Source organism: Lolium rigidum, chromosome 7 (assembly GCF_022539505.1).
Source record: "Lolium rigidum isolate FL_2022 chromosome 7, APGP_CSIRO_Lrig_0.1, whole genome shotgun sequence".
Taxonomy (NCBI): domain Eukaryota; kingdom Viridiplantae; phylum Streptophyta; class Magnoliopsida; order Poales; family Poaceae; genus Lolium; species Lolium rigidum.
The window spans coordinates 110,561,324-110,577,052 of NC_061514.1; the positions used below are offsets into that span (position 1 = coordinate 110,561,324).

Consider the following 15,729-nt stretch of genomic DNA (forward strand, 5'->3'; position numbering starts at 1 on the left):
AGAAATATACATCATCCCTAAAAGTAGAAGTAAAATGAGGTTCTAGTTCATGTTCATTTTTGACTTGTAAATCCAGTGCCCGCCACAACTCTGCAACATAATCATGTTTGAAACAAAATCCGTAAACTATATTTGTTCACAAAAAAGAGAAAGTAGCCTTACAAGTGTTGTTATGTACAATATATTTATTTCCTACTCTCCAAAAACACCATATGGTTGTTTCTAGGATCAATTGAAATGCACTTTGAATAAATCATGATTTATCGATATACTTACTTAGAAGGGGAAAACGTCTTTTGCTTCAGCTAACATATATATAGAATGGTGTGTCTGAAGTTCCCTGTGCTTTTGAGCTATTTGGGTTGTCAAGCCTATTGTGACTAACCTCTTAGGACACAACTTGGTTGGGGATCAACAAGGTAAAACTTGATCAATATGTGCTTTTTGGAGGGCATTGGAGGCTACATTATAAAGAATTAAGGGATCTCAATAATTATATTGTCTCAAGCCAAGTCATTTTGATTATCTCACTTCTATCATACTACTATAACCCAATGTTATCGAAATCGGTAATCGTTAACTGCTCGGTCGGCTTGGGAGTAGCGATTAATCGAAATTCAGATGATTAACTGATTTAATCGGTCGGCTATTAATCGGTGCAACCTACACAAATTAGCACTTAAAATAATTTATATAAGAAAAATAATATTATATGAGCCTCTATATGTCTCTCCCTACTTCTCTAAAGCCTAAAATCCTAGAAAACTTGTACGCTTCTCCTCCATGACCTAATCTTTAAGGTCAGGAGCGAATCAGGATCCACTAGCCGAAGCCGCATTCCTTCCTTCCACTTCTTCTCCTCTCACCTCTGAAGTTTATATTCTCCCACCACCTACCTAGGGTAGGACCCCTCTTACACCTCAACCACCTAACCTATTTAAGGCGTCCTCCAGTTCCTGGACGAGCTCCTCATGGTGATCGAGCTCCTGTAATCTGAGGTCTGGGAAACTATGAGTAACTGGTCTGGGAGGGCAAGAAACTATTTGGCAACAGTGGAAATGAAGCCTGGATGCTGCAATCAAGCGGGAGCTTCGCAAAATCTACTTTATTGGGGAGGGGTGGCGCCTGTATTAGCGACATGCATTGAAAATATTGTAACTTTTTTGACAAAGTGTGGTAGTTAATCGGGAAAATACCTAGTAATCGTACTTTCGGACGGATTAATCGGGCTAAAGGATTAACACAAGAGATTAATGATAATCGACACGGTCAAGCCCCTAGTAGCGATTAATCGACCTAGTAATCGTTGAATCGGCCTAGTTTTTAAACAGTGCTATATCCAATGTTCCTCCTTGCGATAACATGTGCTAAATTTATTTACATTAAAAGTTACTCGCCCATTTTCATGTGTTAATTTTGTTCTAGCATGTGTTTATATATGTTGTGCTTCCTACTTGCTTTATCTTGAAAAATCAAATCTATATATGTTAGTTTGCACACAATGTATCTGTGTTCCTTTTTGAGCCTATTGTATCTTGTTGGCATCTTATATAGCTCTTGTGAGAGATAAATGGACTATTCCATTATGGGGGAGTGATATGTCTTTGGGTATGTCACAATCAAATATCGGTAACAAATATCGTGTCATGCATATTTTTTAGCATGCAACCTTGTAGTTGCATCTTAGCATGAAAAAGAGTATAAAATATAATCAGGTTTTATTTAGTAAATGATTCAGTTAAATCATTACTCTCTCCATTTTAAAATATAATTGTTACCAATATCGGACCCGTCAGATTGGATCTAGGGTTAATCCGGGGCGACGTGGTGGGGGATAAGGACACGGCCAGAACAGTGTTGGGCTGCGGCCCAGAACCAATTTGGACGAAGGCCGCCATGGATCGAGCCATACCGAGATGCTGACCAAGTCGGACCACCTTGCAAGCGCTCGCACAGGACGACTCGCTACGAAAATCACGACGAATTTGAGCACAGTCCTTCGTCTCCGGGCTGATTTTGACCTAGACCCATTGATCCATCTGCAAGCTCCGCAGCTGATGGAATCAAGCACCACTTCCGGACCTATCTGCTGCCGATCGGAGTTGAGCACCGATACCCTAGACTCGGCGATTTTCAGGATTTCGCGATAATTTTCCGTCGGTGATTGTGATATGAGTGCGGCCTTCCTCACCCGAGCCACGGGTGGAGAGGAAACGGGAGGTGGATCGGAGGTGGGGGCGGGGATGATGGTGGCGGCGGCGGTGGGATCGCCGGGGTCGCGTGTCACCATCTTCGCCGGGGCTAGATACACATTTAGATACATCCGAATTTTTGAACGAACATGTACCTTGGCCAAAATACCGAGCCCAACGCACCGCATTCAGCCAGCACGGCCCAAGCAATGGGCACTGGTCAGTGGTCAGTGGTCAGCTGTCCGTTCCTCCCAAATCTCGCCAGTCTTTCCTCTTCTCCCACTCCGTGTCTGTATGTCCTCTTCCTCCACTTCTCTCCCCATCCACCGGCTTCCTGGCCCTTGCTGCGCTGCGCAGTCCAACCCAACCCGAAACCGCCCCACCAAAACAAACACAAGCACACGCGACACACACAGCACAGCAGTAGTGGTACTGCCCATCCACTCCATTCCACCCCTTGCCCGCACGCAGTCTCCCCACCTGGTCAAACCACTCTCTCCCCCACCCCCACCACCACCACGGCCTCCACCAATCCACCATGCCTCCCTCGCCCCTGCTCCTCCTCCTCCTCCTCGCCCTAGCCCTCACCCTCCCGCCCGCCGCCCCGCAGCCGCCGCCGGGCTCGCCGCCGGGGCGCCAGGAGGACGACGCGCGGTGCCTCCGCGGCGTCAAGACCGGCCTCAAGGACCCCGACGGCCGCCTCTCCTCCTGGACCTTCACCAACACCTCCGCCGGCGCCGTCTGCGACTTCTCCGGCGTCAACTGCTGGAACCCGCAGGAGTCGCGCGTCATCGCGCTCTCCCTCTCCGGCTTCGGCCTCCAGGGCCCCGTCCCCTCCTCGCTCCAGTACTGCCTCAGCGCCAACACGCTCGACTTCTCCAACAACGCGCTCGACGGCCCCATCCCGCCCGCCCTCTGCGACTGGATCCCCTTCGTCGTCAACCTCGACCTCTCCGGCAACCGCCTCTCCGGCGCGCTCCCCTCCGAGCTCGCCAACTGCCGCTTCCTCAACTCCCTCAAGCTCAACGACAACGCCTTCACGGGCCAGATCCCCGCCTCCCTCGCGCGCCTCGACCGCCTCAAGTCCCTCGACCTCTCCGGGAACCGCCTCGACGGCCAGATCCCGTCCCAGCTCGGCTCCGCCTTCTCCAAGGACTCCTTCTCCGCCAACCCCGGCCTCTGCGGCCACCCCGTCTCCTCCCGCTGCGGCGGCGGGCTGGGCGGCGCCGGCCTCGGCATCGTCATCGCCGCCGGGGTCCTCGGCGCCGCCGCCTCACTCCTCCTCGCCTTCTTCCTCTGGCGATGCACCGGGAAAACCAAAGCCGGCCGCCGCCGCCGCCAGGGCCGCGACTCCGGCGTCACAACCGCCGCCGAGGAAGGGAGCTGGTGGGCGGAGCGGCTGCAGGCCGCGCACAACCGGCTCGCGCCCGTCTCCCTCTTCCAGCAGCCGATCGTCAAGGTCAAGCTCGCCGACCTACTCGCCGCCACGCAGTGCTTCAGCACGACCCACATAGTAGTCGCCGGGAGCTCGCGCGCAGGCACCGCCTACCGCGCCGTGCTGCGCGACGGCTCCGCGCTCACCGTCAAGCGCCTGCACTCCTGCCCGCTCTCCGAGAAGGCCTTCCGCTCCGAGATGGGCCGGATCGGGCAGCTGCGCCACCCCAACATCGTGCCACTGCTCGGCTTCTGCGTCGTCGAGGAGGAGCGGCTGCTCGTCTACAAGCACATGGAGAGCGGGGCTCTTTCCAAAGTCATGAAAGAGCCAGGGGAGACGTTGCTCGACTGGGCCACGCGGCTCAGGATCGCCGCCGGGGCCGCGCGTGGCCTCGCGTGGCTGCACCATGGGTTCCAGGTTCCGCAGGTTCACCAGAACTTGAGCTCCAGTGCCGTGCTCCTCGACGAGGACTACGAGGCTCGGATCACCGACGTTGGGCTCACGAGGCTGGTCCGGATGGCGCCAGGCGAGGGTGGAGATACAAGCCCTTTCCTCAACGGCGACTTCGGGGAGTTCGGGTATGTTGCCCCGGAGTATGCTAGCAATCCAGTTGGCACCATGAAGGGCGATACATATGCGTTCGGGGTCATCCTGTTCGAGCTCGTCACCGGGCAGGAGGCCGCCACTGTGTCAAGCGATGTGGTGGGCGAAGGGTTCAAGGGGACATTGGTGGATTGGGTGTTTCAGCTCAAGAGCTCCGGCCGAATCGCCGATGCTGTGGATAAGTCGTTGAGCGGGAAGGGCCATGATGCGGAGATCAGCGAGTTCTTGAAGGTGGCGTTTCAGTGTATCGTGGCTCGCCCAAAGGAGAGGATCTCAATGTACCGGGTTTACCACTCTCTCAAGACTATTGGAAGGGGCCGTGATGTCTCGGAGCAGTTTGATGAGTTCCCCCTGGCCTATAACAAGGATGACTCGGACACCATGTAAATTACGGTGACCATTCCTCGGATTGCAAACCGCTTGCCCAAGCTACATATGCTGCTACTTGCATAGTCCTGCCACTTGAATTGATTGGGGGCATGCCAAGCCAAGCAAAAGCACACCATAACTATTGCTGGATGCTCTGCTGGATCATGGCTCCATCTCCTGTTGAGATAATCATGTAAGCTGTATGATTAGTCTGTATTGTCCTTAAAAATTATTGCTAGTGCTTGTAGTATCTCTCTGGAACTGTAATTCTTGTTGTGTCTAAATCCTGATATCACATCCCTTCTTGGAACAAATACTACGTAGCATGTTCTCCAGTCAGATTGGTATTCAAAATTTTGATCTCTTACCAATTTGTCTTACTTTTACAGGAACATTTCACTCTGTTAGATATCGCCTACTACTTTATAGTCAGTTTATAGCACTCTGTTTGTTCCTGCATAGTCATTTTTTAGCACTCTGTTATTATCTCCTAACCTAGATGGTCATTTTTTAGCATGGCATCTAATTTATCAGTTTCCCTTTGTGAGTTTGCTCAATGATATTCCAAATCCCGCTCTTTGCGTGTGTTCTAAATCCACTTTGCTGCTGTTGGTAATACATCAATTTTGGTGCTAAAATCCTAAGCATACATTTCCAATCTATGTCATGTTGTAGCACTGCTATTATCTCCTAGCCCTACATGGCCATTTTGTCATTGTGAGTTTTCTCAACAATATTCTAAAGCCTGTTATCATACACTTGCGTGCACTCTTAGCCCGCTTTGCTATTGCTGGTAATACAGCAATTTTGGGTGCTAAAATCCTAAGCATACATTTCCAAGCCATGTGGTCTGTGCTATACTTTTCAACCTTGGAACATCTACTTGTGCTCTCTGATCTGCATTCTAAAGACTATTTGGAAGCATTATTACGACATCGTCAACCTCGCTTTTAATTTTCTAGCTTTTTATTTTTCTCCCTACTCACCGGTATCTTCAGTCTTATCTAGTTGTCCCACTTATTTGTACAGTATGCTTTCTTTGGTTTGAAAGTCAGCTCTTTGTGTCAAAGAACAATAATTAATACCGGTTCACATGCCAGTTTACATAATTGTCACCATCATAGGCTCACATCACAGTCCCAGATTTGACCTTTCATAGGGATAGCGAGTGCTGCCTGGTCTCTTGACTGGCAGAAATTGTACTACCACTAGTATAATAAGTATTATTTTTTTAACATGCACTAGTATAATAGTAGGATGGCTAGAAACTTGAAACTGAGAAAACAACTCCTCGCTTCCGAAAGAGTATTTCAGCGAGCTAGGCTTAAGACTGTTCATAGTGGGAGTAACATAGCTAGTAACATCACACATCTCAAGACATTTTGGTGACATGGCATGTCAATAAATGAAGAAAGAGAGTAAGGTGGTAACTAGCTATGTTACCATAACATCACACACCCCAAGGCAAGATGTGTCTACAACATAATAAATAACACAATACATGACACCACATATAAGTTACTACCCACTATGAAGGTAGTAACCTAGACTAGTAACATGACATATGTTACTAGTCTAAGTTACTACCCACTATGACCAGCCTAAGAATTAGAGTGGGCAGGTGGAGATGAGAAAACATATGTACCCGTTCGCCACTGTGTTTGGGACTGAGATCCTGTGCCTTGTTGAAGGCGAGGCACAAGCGCCTTGAGGCATCACATCTGCCGCTCAATACACATCCAACGGGTAGCAAAGGAAAGAGCTGGTCAGAGCCTAGTCAACAGCGGAAAGTCCTCTGTCCCATTCATCTCCTCACGCGCGCGAAGGGAAAGTATTGCCGCGGGAAAAAGGACGACCGCGGGCGGCTCTTCCCGGGCTGAGCGCCGCCGCCGCCGCCCATCGCTGCCGGGAAGAGCCGCGCGCGGCAGCGGCGGCGTGAGGAGGTCGGCGGCGGCGGGCGACGGCGGCGGGCGGCGGCGGCGGGCAGCGGCGGGCGACGGCAGCGGGCAGCGGCGGGCGACGGCGGCGGGCGGCGGCGGCCGGCAGCGGCGGGCAGCGCCGGCGGGAGGAGGTCGACGGCGGGCGCGCCAGTGCTCTGCCATGGAGTGTCGTTCTTTTTCCGCGTGAGGCAGGGACACACAGGCCGTTGACCTCCTTCTGACCAGCTCTTTCCTTTGCTGCCCGTTGGATGTGTATGGAGCGGCAGATGTGATGCCTCAAGGCGCTGTGTGCCTCGCCTTCAACAAGGCACGGTTATCAGTTAAAAATATCTGGACTTGCTGCTTGGTAGGTTATCAGTTAACACCCTCCGGCCATTCCTGGTTGCTCATCGTCAGGCATTGAACCAAGGTACCCACTCTGAACTGAAGCCTGACGTTTCCCTTCTCATATGGGGTTTGCTGTACTGTGACCTGGAAGGCTGGAGTGCTCGGCAGCTGGCCATCCGCTGATCGCCTGCAATGATGGCCGTACGTTGTCTGTAGGATAAGCCGGCACTGGGCCTTCCTCCCTGCACACTACACATGATCGGGGTGTGGGTGCGTAGGGCAAATTCAGACACGGAAGGGCATTGAAGAACCGTGGTCTGATCGAGTCATGTGTTTGACTGGCTCGGCGCCATGAATGCTGGAGCACATCACCTGGTTGATGAAGGAGCATTGCAAAATATCCAGCCTTTTGGGGGTTGAATTTCCAGCTTTTTGTTGTTGTTGAATTTCCAGCTTTGATTCGTCAACAATAACAAAAAAATGTAGACAGATATTTAGCAGTTTTCCCACATGCTTTAAAAAAGAGAGAACGAAATAGCCTGGAGCTACGCGCTACGGATACCCCTGCTGTATGCGCATCTCCGTCGCCATGGATGATGCAGCTACTCTGCACCGCCAGGACAGCCGGAGTTAAACCGGAGATCTGTGAAATATTCGTTTGCCAGGTCACGATAATCCAGAGGAGGATCGATGGATCGCAGATTCGGTTGGACACGAGCGATGAGACGATCGCATCGGCCGTGCGACTAGTCGATCCGGCGTGTCACCGTCGTTGACTGACTTGGGCGATCTTCTCGGCAGCTAAACTGCAAACGAGTCCGCGTCCAAGTAGGCGGATCCGGCCGGGTCACTGCCGTGCACTTTCGGCAACTATCAAAAGGATACCGTGGCCGGCTTTTATTTCACCGTCAAAATCGACGACCTTGCAAGGTTCCTAAAAGCATCCCACTCGTTGGTGCTTCCGGGACCAAATTTCCGTCCGGATGAATCTAATCCTGATGAATTTTTGCATTGGGGAGGAGGGTTTTTCCAGCCGTGCCTCGCCCAAGCCTCCTCTTCGCCGCGACGAGTGAACCCGGCGCCGTCATCCGTCATCCTCTGGCATGGCCGCCGGCGCTTCCGGGTCCCACCGCCTCGATTCGTCACGGCTCCACCGCGCGCTCCACCGGCTGGAGACCCGATCGACGCACTCCCGTAGCCACCCGCGCGACCCGGCCGCCTCCGCCAGCGCATCGCCCGGGCCCTGCGGCCCAGCCTGAGGCGCGATGCGCGCCACGACGGCCTCCACCTCCTCCTCATCGACGCGGTAGTGGAAGGATCCGCCGAGGGAGAAGGTGCGACGGCCCGCGGCGGACGAGGAGCGGCGGCCGCTGATCCTACCGACGTTGACGACGCGGAAGCTCCCCGAGTTGGCGCCGGCGCGGCACAGCGGGCAAGATGTGATAGTGCGGAGCCACGCGTCGATGCAGGTGGCGTGGCGGGCTCGGGCGCCAAGAGGCAGATTGCGCAGTCGGGCTCAGTGGAGCTCTTGGCCAGCGCTGCTGCCAGCGTCACCGTGAACAAAGGAAGCTGCGGTTGGTGGAAGGGAGAGAGAGAAACAGTGGGACAGAGAAGGTGGGGGAGAGGATGTGGGCAATTATTTCCCTAATAGCCACTGACGCGTGGGCTAGATTACTTGTTTTCATCCATCCGAAGCTCCCGGGAGACCCCCGGGAAACCGAGAATGGCGTGGGAAGTCCGGACGAAAATAGGCTCAAATCCAGGCTAAAACGAGAAACCGGGGATACGACTAGCTGTTTTTCGCCATCCGGATGAAAAGAAGTTATCGTGGGGAGCTTCTCGGGTAGATGCTCTAACAGCACCATACCTTAACCCAAAGCTTCCAGGTTCACGGACCGCGAATACAAAATTTGCAGATGAAAGGCAGTAACAAAAGTCTCTCTAGCTCGGCACTTTGCTGCCATTTTCGTCCAAGTAGAGACATGGGAGCAGGTAACGAGCAATATACTCAAAACAGACGCAAAATCCATGTTCAATAGTCCCAGAAAGGCATACATATATATGCTCATACCATTTCGTCAAAATAGTGGTGCTCACAGGTAACTGATTTTTTCGGAACAGATGGACGATCTCATGTAGTCAAAGAGTGATTTTAGCAGCAGCAAACACAACACATCTACAGAAACCTATGTCGAGAGCTAGCTAGCAGCATCACATCGAATGGCAGAGCTCGCTGGAACTTCTGTTCCTCCTCAAGAGACCAGGATCTCGCTGCTGCTGACCAGAATTAGCATTGGAGGAAGCCTTTTCAACTGGCAGTGCTCACACAATATTCAAGCCTTGAGAATTTATATCGAGGCTCAGATAACATAGCGGTAGGTCACATATTCTCCAGCGGTCTCACTTTTCCGGGTGATCTTCACGACCTGCCCACGCTTCATGCCGTAGTATCTTGCCACCGGATCCGTGATTTGAATCTTAGGGAGCTGCATCATGAGACAACTTCAAGACATCAGAACATAAGAGGGGGAGTATGTGTGTTATGTTCCGATGTTCGTTAGTGGTAATGAATTATGGGTCCAGCTTTTTTAGGGAACCTAGGTATCAAAACTTGATGGACGTAAAATGCAGCGAGTTATGCAGCCACTGCCAAGTGAGCTTCTGATTTCAAAACAACATATTGCTCAGGTGAACATCAGCAGTTTATCAGGTCATTACTCATATTTTTAACATTATCCAACAGAACTTTTTATTTAGGTTAACATGTTGCCACATCAGTGTCAGACGATACCCACAGGCCACAGATCAGCACAAAATACAGGGAAGACATGCTCATATGTAAGAGATATTAATTATGTATTATTAACTTTTTAAAGGAACACTTTCCAAACAAACCATATAGTATCATTCTTCAAGGTATAACAGAGTTCCTTGGGTATCCATTCTACTAGCTTATCCGTATCAATTGCGTCTCACATTCTCACCTTTCACGCTACTCTTTTAGCAATGTTGTTCACCCTACAATCGAAAATGGAACAATAGTCTTTCGTCCAGCTGCAAACGTAACAGGGTTAAGTGCATGGCCTGCACAAGGCAGGCAGGCAGCCACGATATTTATCCAGATATGGATATGTATCTTATTGTTAGGGGGTATGATCCTGGAATCCTGGTAGTTAAACGGGTAGGATTAGACTGGCCACGTTTAGTATAAAGCAATGCTAACAAAATCGTCCGTCTTAAGTCTTAACAAGGCAATCTCGGGGCTCAAGATTAACTACCAGGCAAGCGAAATTTTGTTCTAGGTGTTGACAGAGCTGAGCAACAGCGTGTGACTAATTTGTTTAATTGTGAATTGGGCAGTTCTCCTATGAAATATTTAGGCATACCAGTTTTGAATAAGAAAGTGTTAAATTCAGAATTTGAGTTTTGCCTATCAAAAGTCAGAAAATACTTGGCAATTGCCAACCGGTTTCTTCTGGAGGTTGATCAGCGCTAATAGATCCATGATTGGACAACATTCCTAATCATATCCTTGGCTTTTATTTTCTGTCGGAGGGACACATTACAAAGCTGATATGGTCCGTGCTGATTTTTTTTCTGGGAAGGAAATGGAAAAGAAATCAAGTACCATATGGTCCACTGGGCTAACCTTGGTAGGCCGATTTTTTTGGTGGGCTGGAGTTTGTGGATACCCATGTTCGTAATTGTTGAAGAGTATAAGTGGATTGCCTAGCCTTTTCTCAGTTCGGAATTTTGGTTGCGTTGGCTAGTGCATGAAGCTTGACAGTAATATTGCTCTTCTAGCCAAGTGAACTATCGAACTGGAGAGAGGAGACGATGATTTGGCCTGTCAGGTCTTGAGAAATAAGTATCTAGGTGAAGGAAGTTTTTTTCAACCAAACTTGGCAGATGCGTCACAATTCTGGAAGGGATTACATGCCATTGAACATTGTGTCCGAAGAGGGATCGAATACAAAGTAGGTAATGGAAAAAAAAATATCCTGTTTCTCGTAAGATGTTTGGCACGGTCAGGTGCCTCTGAAAATTTGCTTCCTAACATTTATGGACACTGATGATAAAAGAAAATGGCAGTGGCCGAAGTGATCAAACCAGGTCACCTTCGTTTGATGTTTCATCACTCTTAGGTATCACAGAATGAAAGGAATGGACATCGATGCGTGAGCTTCTGCGGGATATCCGCTGTTCGGATGGTCAGGGTGTGGGTTTTTGGGCCCTTTCTCAAAATGGTTTGCTCTCCTCCAAATCGTTGTATGACGAGACGGTCAATCCGGGGGGTTAGAGATGCCAGAATGGTGGGTCTTTGGAAGAATAATATTCCGCTGAAGATTAAAAATCTTTGTGTGGATGTATTTCTGAGGGAGAATTCAGGTTACGGCCGATTTAAAAACTAAAGGTGTGGTGAGCTGGAAACAGCCAATATTCTCATTTTCGTTTGCCCATTGTCACATTTTAATTGGTGGTGGGTGAATGAAGCTTTGGGGTGGGAACGGCCTCCTCATAGCTTCAATGATTTTGTTAGCTTAGCCTTGAAACGACGGGGATCGCGGCCTAATTTTCTTGGCTGGGCCATTTTTGGGGCGACTTTGGCTTGGTCAATTTGGTCAAAATGATATATGTTTTCCCAGTGTATACCGTTGTTACCGGCAAAGCGTGAGGCAGAAGGGAAGGATCTGGTGGAGAGGATGAAGTATATGGCGAAAGTCTCGCATTTCCTGGCCAAAAACCGCGTAGGCATGGCTAGGGCTTGGCGTTTCCTGCTTTATTCTGCTCCGGCATGAGCAAGATGTTGTTTTGTTGTCTCTAGTTTCCTACTCAGACTTGTTGTGTGTTGGGTTAAATAACTTAAACAGCGATAATTTTTTCCATATTGCCATGCTTGTAACGAACGATTTAGTATCACGCCAGTGACAGATAGAAAAGAAGAGGCAAATTAACCTGACCTGGACTTCTTTGGCGGTGTATTTCTCCAGCAGCTCCTTCTTCTCCTCGTCTGACAGGAGCTCGTGCTTGGGCACGAGATGGTGCTCCGTAATGTTCACAAGGAGCTCGCTTTCCTGCAGGGCGAAGCACCAAATTAAACTTGAGTCACTGGTTCTTCACACTAGCGCGAGGCAGGGATGCAGGAGGAGGGGGCGACCTTGAAGACCTCAAGGCGGTACTTCTTGCTCTGCAGGACCTCGGTCCGGGCCGGCCCGCTCAGGGCCTTCTGCAGGATGAGGATGCCGCTGGTGACGCCCCCCTGCTTCATCTTGTCGACGCAGGTCTTGATCGCGCCCAGGCCGGACTTGGACTCGTCCAGGAAGAAGACGTTGACCTGGAAGAAGGACACCGTCGGTTACCCTGAAGACAACCCGCCGTGGAAATCGCGGAGAGGAGGGGGAAGCTACGAGGGGCGGACCTACCTGGTCGTTGGGGTCTTCATTCTTGGCACAGTGGATGGTGAGGTCGTCGCGGCTGACGGAGTCGCCGTAGCGCTCGAGGAACGCGGCCACGGTCAGCTCGATGTCGGCGTCCACCACCAGGTACCCTCGGTCTCGCAGCATCTGCAACACCGTGCGCCGCACATAGAACAGCCGCTTCCAGTCCCCGTCGGACGCCATCGCCCTGCCCTCGCGCGCGGTTCTTCTTGCCTGTCTCCGCGGGCGTGGGGTGGGGAGAAGCGGCGCCGGCGCTGATGGCGGGAGGGGGGCGTGTGGCGGCGGGTTAGGGTTTTTGGGCTTTCTTTTTTTAGATTAGAGGAGGAGGAAAGGGAGGAGGGTTGCTTTGCTTGGTTGGGCCTACCTACGCAAAGAAACTTGCACTTCGTATCAGCTTGGGCTTTTGGCTTTTCCCAGTTTGCTGACAAATGGCGTGCCACCGGTTCCTCTACAGAAAAGAAGAAAAAAAAGAGCCACAAGCTCCACAGGTTCATGAGTTCTCTCTGATCAGCTGTGCGGGTGGTCAACTGGTCACTCTCTCGGAAAACAAAAGAAAAATGAGTAATGGGGGTCATTATACAACAGTCTCGTACACTAGACCTGAACAGAACAACCCTTGCGGAGAGTTAGAGATACTGGAGAAAGTGGCATTTTAGCATCTTTTGAATTAATTGATTGTTTTGCGAAGCTTTATTAAAATCAAGCTTGTCTCTCTTTCCAAATTGGACATATTGAAATACGATAAAAAGAAAAATTCGAATATTGAGTAATAACCATTCCATCAAACAATGAATGATTACTACAGTTGTAAGAGACTCAAGTCTTTGGGGAGAAAATTAGATCCCACACCAACAACACAAGTGATGCAACTATGCAAGGCAGAAGTCTACCTGAACTATGGAATGAAACCGCTTCAAGTTCATCTCGGACAAAGACGATATCAGCAAAAGATGGTGCACTGCTGCGGACCTGCGGTTCTGCATGGTCGGTTGATCTTATACACCCGCCGACCCAAACCGGCCTAATTAAAATGATAAGTCAATGTGCTAACTAGCTAGGTGAAGCCGTGCCAAACTGCGTCCACAAAATTTCACGGCATGCTTGGTAAGAGCATCTTCAATAGGCGCATTATATTTCGGCATGCTATATGTCGAGCTGCGACCGCGCTATGTTTACCGCGCGCTGCGCTGAATTTTTCTCCACCGGAAGCACTAAATTAAAGCGCGTGCGCGGGCTCTAAAAATGTTCCTCCACCGGACGCTCCAATATACAACACGCAGCGTAGATGGAAACAACAATCAGACACAACTATGTATCAAACAAGATCAAACAATCTTCACAAATTCGTACATTTATACTGTATTACAACACAAGAATACAACAAGTACATCAATTTTTTCACAATAAATACAACAAGTTTACCGATCAACATACAACAATATAACATAGTTTTGAAACAATACAACATATAGTTTTCAAACAAATATGTAAGTATTGTTGTCCATGCTAATTCCACCATTCTTTCATGAGATCTTTTTGGAGATCATCATGTGTTTCGTTGGAGCGAATGACATGGTACGAGGCAATGAATCAGGCAATCCTATGTGCGGACCTCCTCACTTGCACGGGAACCCCCATCAACTCGTAGTGGGTATGATCCACATTTTTTCCACGATTATCCTCTATAATCATGTTATGCATGATAACACAGGCAATCATGATATACCAAAGGCACTCTTGGTCCCAAAATCTAGCCGTCCCCCTCATAATAGCAAATTGGGCTTGCAAAATCACAAATTCTCTCTCTACATCTTTCCTAGCCGCCCCTTGTCCATTATAAAATTGGGTTTATTTCTTACCTCGTGGTTGAATAACCGGCTTCACAAATGTTTGCCACCTTGGATATATGTCATCAGCGAGGAAGTAGCCATAGTTGTACTGTGGCCATTTGCTTCAAACTTCACCAATGGATCTTCCCACATTGCAAGTCTTACCATTAGTGGTGACCGTTGAAGAACATTAATATCATTGCAAGACCCGGGCATTCAAAAAAATGCATGCCATATCCAAGTTTCATGATCGGCGACCGCTTCAAGGACTATAGTGGCATCCTTCTTGTACCCTATGAATTGTACATGCCATGTCGCTGGACAATTCTTCCAACTCCAATGCATACAATCAATGGAGCCAAGCATACCTGGAAATCCCCGGTCGGCGTTGAACTCCAAAAGTCTTGCCATGTCTTGAGCATTGGGGGCTCTCAAGTATGTGGATTCGAAAACATTCACAATTGCCATGACAAAGAGCTTCACACACAAGATAGATGTGCTCTCTCCCATGGCCGAATGGTCATCAACTAGATCTGCTGGTATACCATATGCCAATATACACAAGGCGCCGGTCACCTTCTGATATGTGCTATGACCAAGTTCTCCGGCGGTATTTCTCCGTTACTCAAAGAATCGATCATACTTGGTCACCTCCGTTGCGATGTGCTTGAACAAGTCGATGCTCATCCGAAAACACCGCCAAACTAGCTCTCGGGAAATATCAGATTCTCATTGAAATACGACCACATCAACTTCTCGTGCCCTTCAATCCTTTCTCTCCACAACTTCTATCTACCGAACAGCGATCCACCGATTTTTGGCTTCTTGACGGCACGGTATGCTAATAGTATGGATATGTTCTCTTCTTCCTCTAGGTCGTACTCGTCATCCGATGAACCGTATGATGAACTATACAAATATACATATGAAAAAACTTCACTACAACTAGCTAGTAGCAAGAAAAAAATCGATAAAATGATGGCGGCCAGTGGAGGCGCATACCTTGCGAGCAAACCGGCGAGTTATACGTCTCGTATCTATAATTTCTTATGTTTCATGTTACTTTTATGATGATACTCACATGTTTTATACACACTTTATGTCATTATTATGCATTTTTCGGCACTAACCTATTGACGAGATGCCGAAGAGCCAGTTGCTGTTTTCTGCTGTTTTTGGTTTCAGAAATCCTACAAAGGAAATATTCTCGGAATTGGACGAAATCAACGCTCATGGTATTATTTTTCCACGGAGCTTCCAGAATACCGAAGGGGATACGAAGTGGGGCGACGAGGCGCCCAGACCACAGGGCCGCGCGGCCTGGGTGGGGCCCACGCCGCCCTATGGTGTGGGGCCCTCGTCAGCCCCCCGACTCTGCCCTTTCGCCTACATATACTCTCTGTCGCGAAAACCCTATTACCGAGAGCCACGATACGGAAAAAGTTCCAGAGACGCAACCGCCGCCAATCCCATCTCGGGGATTCGAGAGATCGCCTCCCGGCACCCTCGCCGGGAGAGGGAATCATCTCCCGGAGGACTCTTCATCACCATGATCGCCTCCGGATTGATGTGTGAGTAGTTCACCCCTGGACTATG

The 15,729-nt window shown here is 49.6% G+C and overlaps 2 protein-coding genes across 3 annotated transcripts; one reads left to right on the forward strand and one right to left on the reverse strand.

Annotated features, from left to right (window-relative positions):
* The first annotated feature begins 2,545 nt into the window (after window positions 1–2,545).
* LOC124676791 (probable inactive receptor kinase At1g27190) lies at window positions 2,546–4,938 on the forward strand. Its single transcript, XM_047212819.1, has one exon. It carries the CDS (start codon window positions 2,731–2,733, stop codon window positions 4,615–4,617), a length of 1,887 nt encoding a protein of 628 aa, XP_047068775.1. The 5' UTR covers window positions 2,546–2,730; the 3' UTR covers window positions 4,618–4,938.
* Window positions 4,939–8,871: 3,933 nt separating this feature from the next.
* Window positions 8,872–12,564, reverse strand: LOC124678584 (DNA-directed RNA polymerases II and IV subunit 5A-like). Of its 2 annotated transcripts, none has more exons than XM_047214456.1 (4): window positions 12,290–12,564; window positions 12,025–12,201; window positions 11,823–11,941; window positions 8,872–9,352 (listed from the first exon to the last, which is right to left on the reverse strand). In XM_047214456.1, the coding sequence occupies exons 1-4, from the start codon at window positions 12,485–12,487 to the stop codon at window positions 9,304–9,306; spliced, it is 543 nt and encodes a 180-aa protein (XP_047070412.1). In that variant the 5' UTR covers window positions 12,488–12,564; the 3' UTR covers window positions 8,872–9,303. The 2 variants fall into 2 exon arrangements, with proteins under 2 accessions (XP_047070412.1, XP_047070411.1); XM_047214455.1 differs by having other exon boundaries at window positions 11,828–11,941; window positions 12,290–12,547.
* Between the last annotated feature and the right edge of the window lie 3,165 nt (window positions 12,565–15,729).

Coding starts and splice junctions, on each gene's coding strand:
- LOC124678584 (XM_047214455.1), bottom strand. CDS start 12,487: ATGGCGTCCGACGGGGACTGGAAGCGGCTGTTCTATGTGCGGCGCACG. Junction 11,942..12,024: donor ACCGCCTTGAGGTCTTCAAG/GTCGCCCCCTCC, acceptor TTCGCCCTGCAG/GAAAGCGAGCTCCTTGTGAA. Junction 9,353..11,827: donor ACACCGCCAAAGAAGTCCAG/GTCAGGTTAATT, acceptor CTCATGATGCAG/CTCCCTAAGATTCAAATCAC.
- LOC124676791 (XM_047212819.1), top strand. CDS start 2,731: ATGCCTCCCTCGCCCCTGCTCCTCCTCCTCCTCCTCGCCCTAGCCCTC.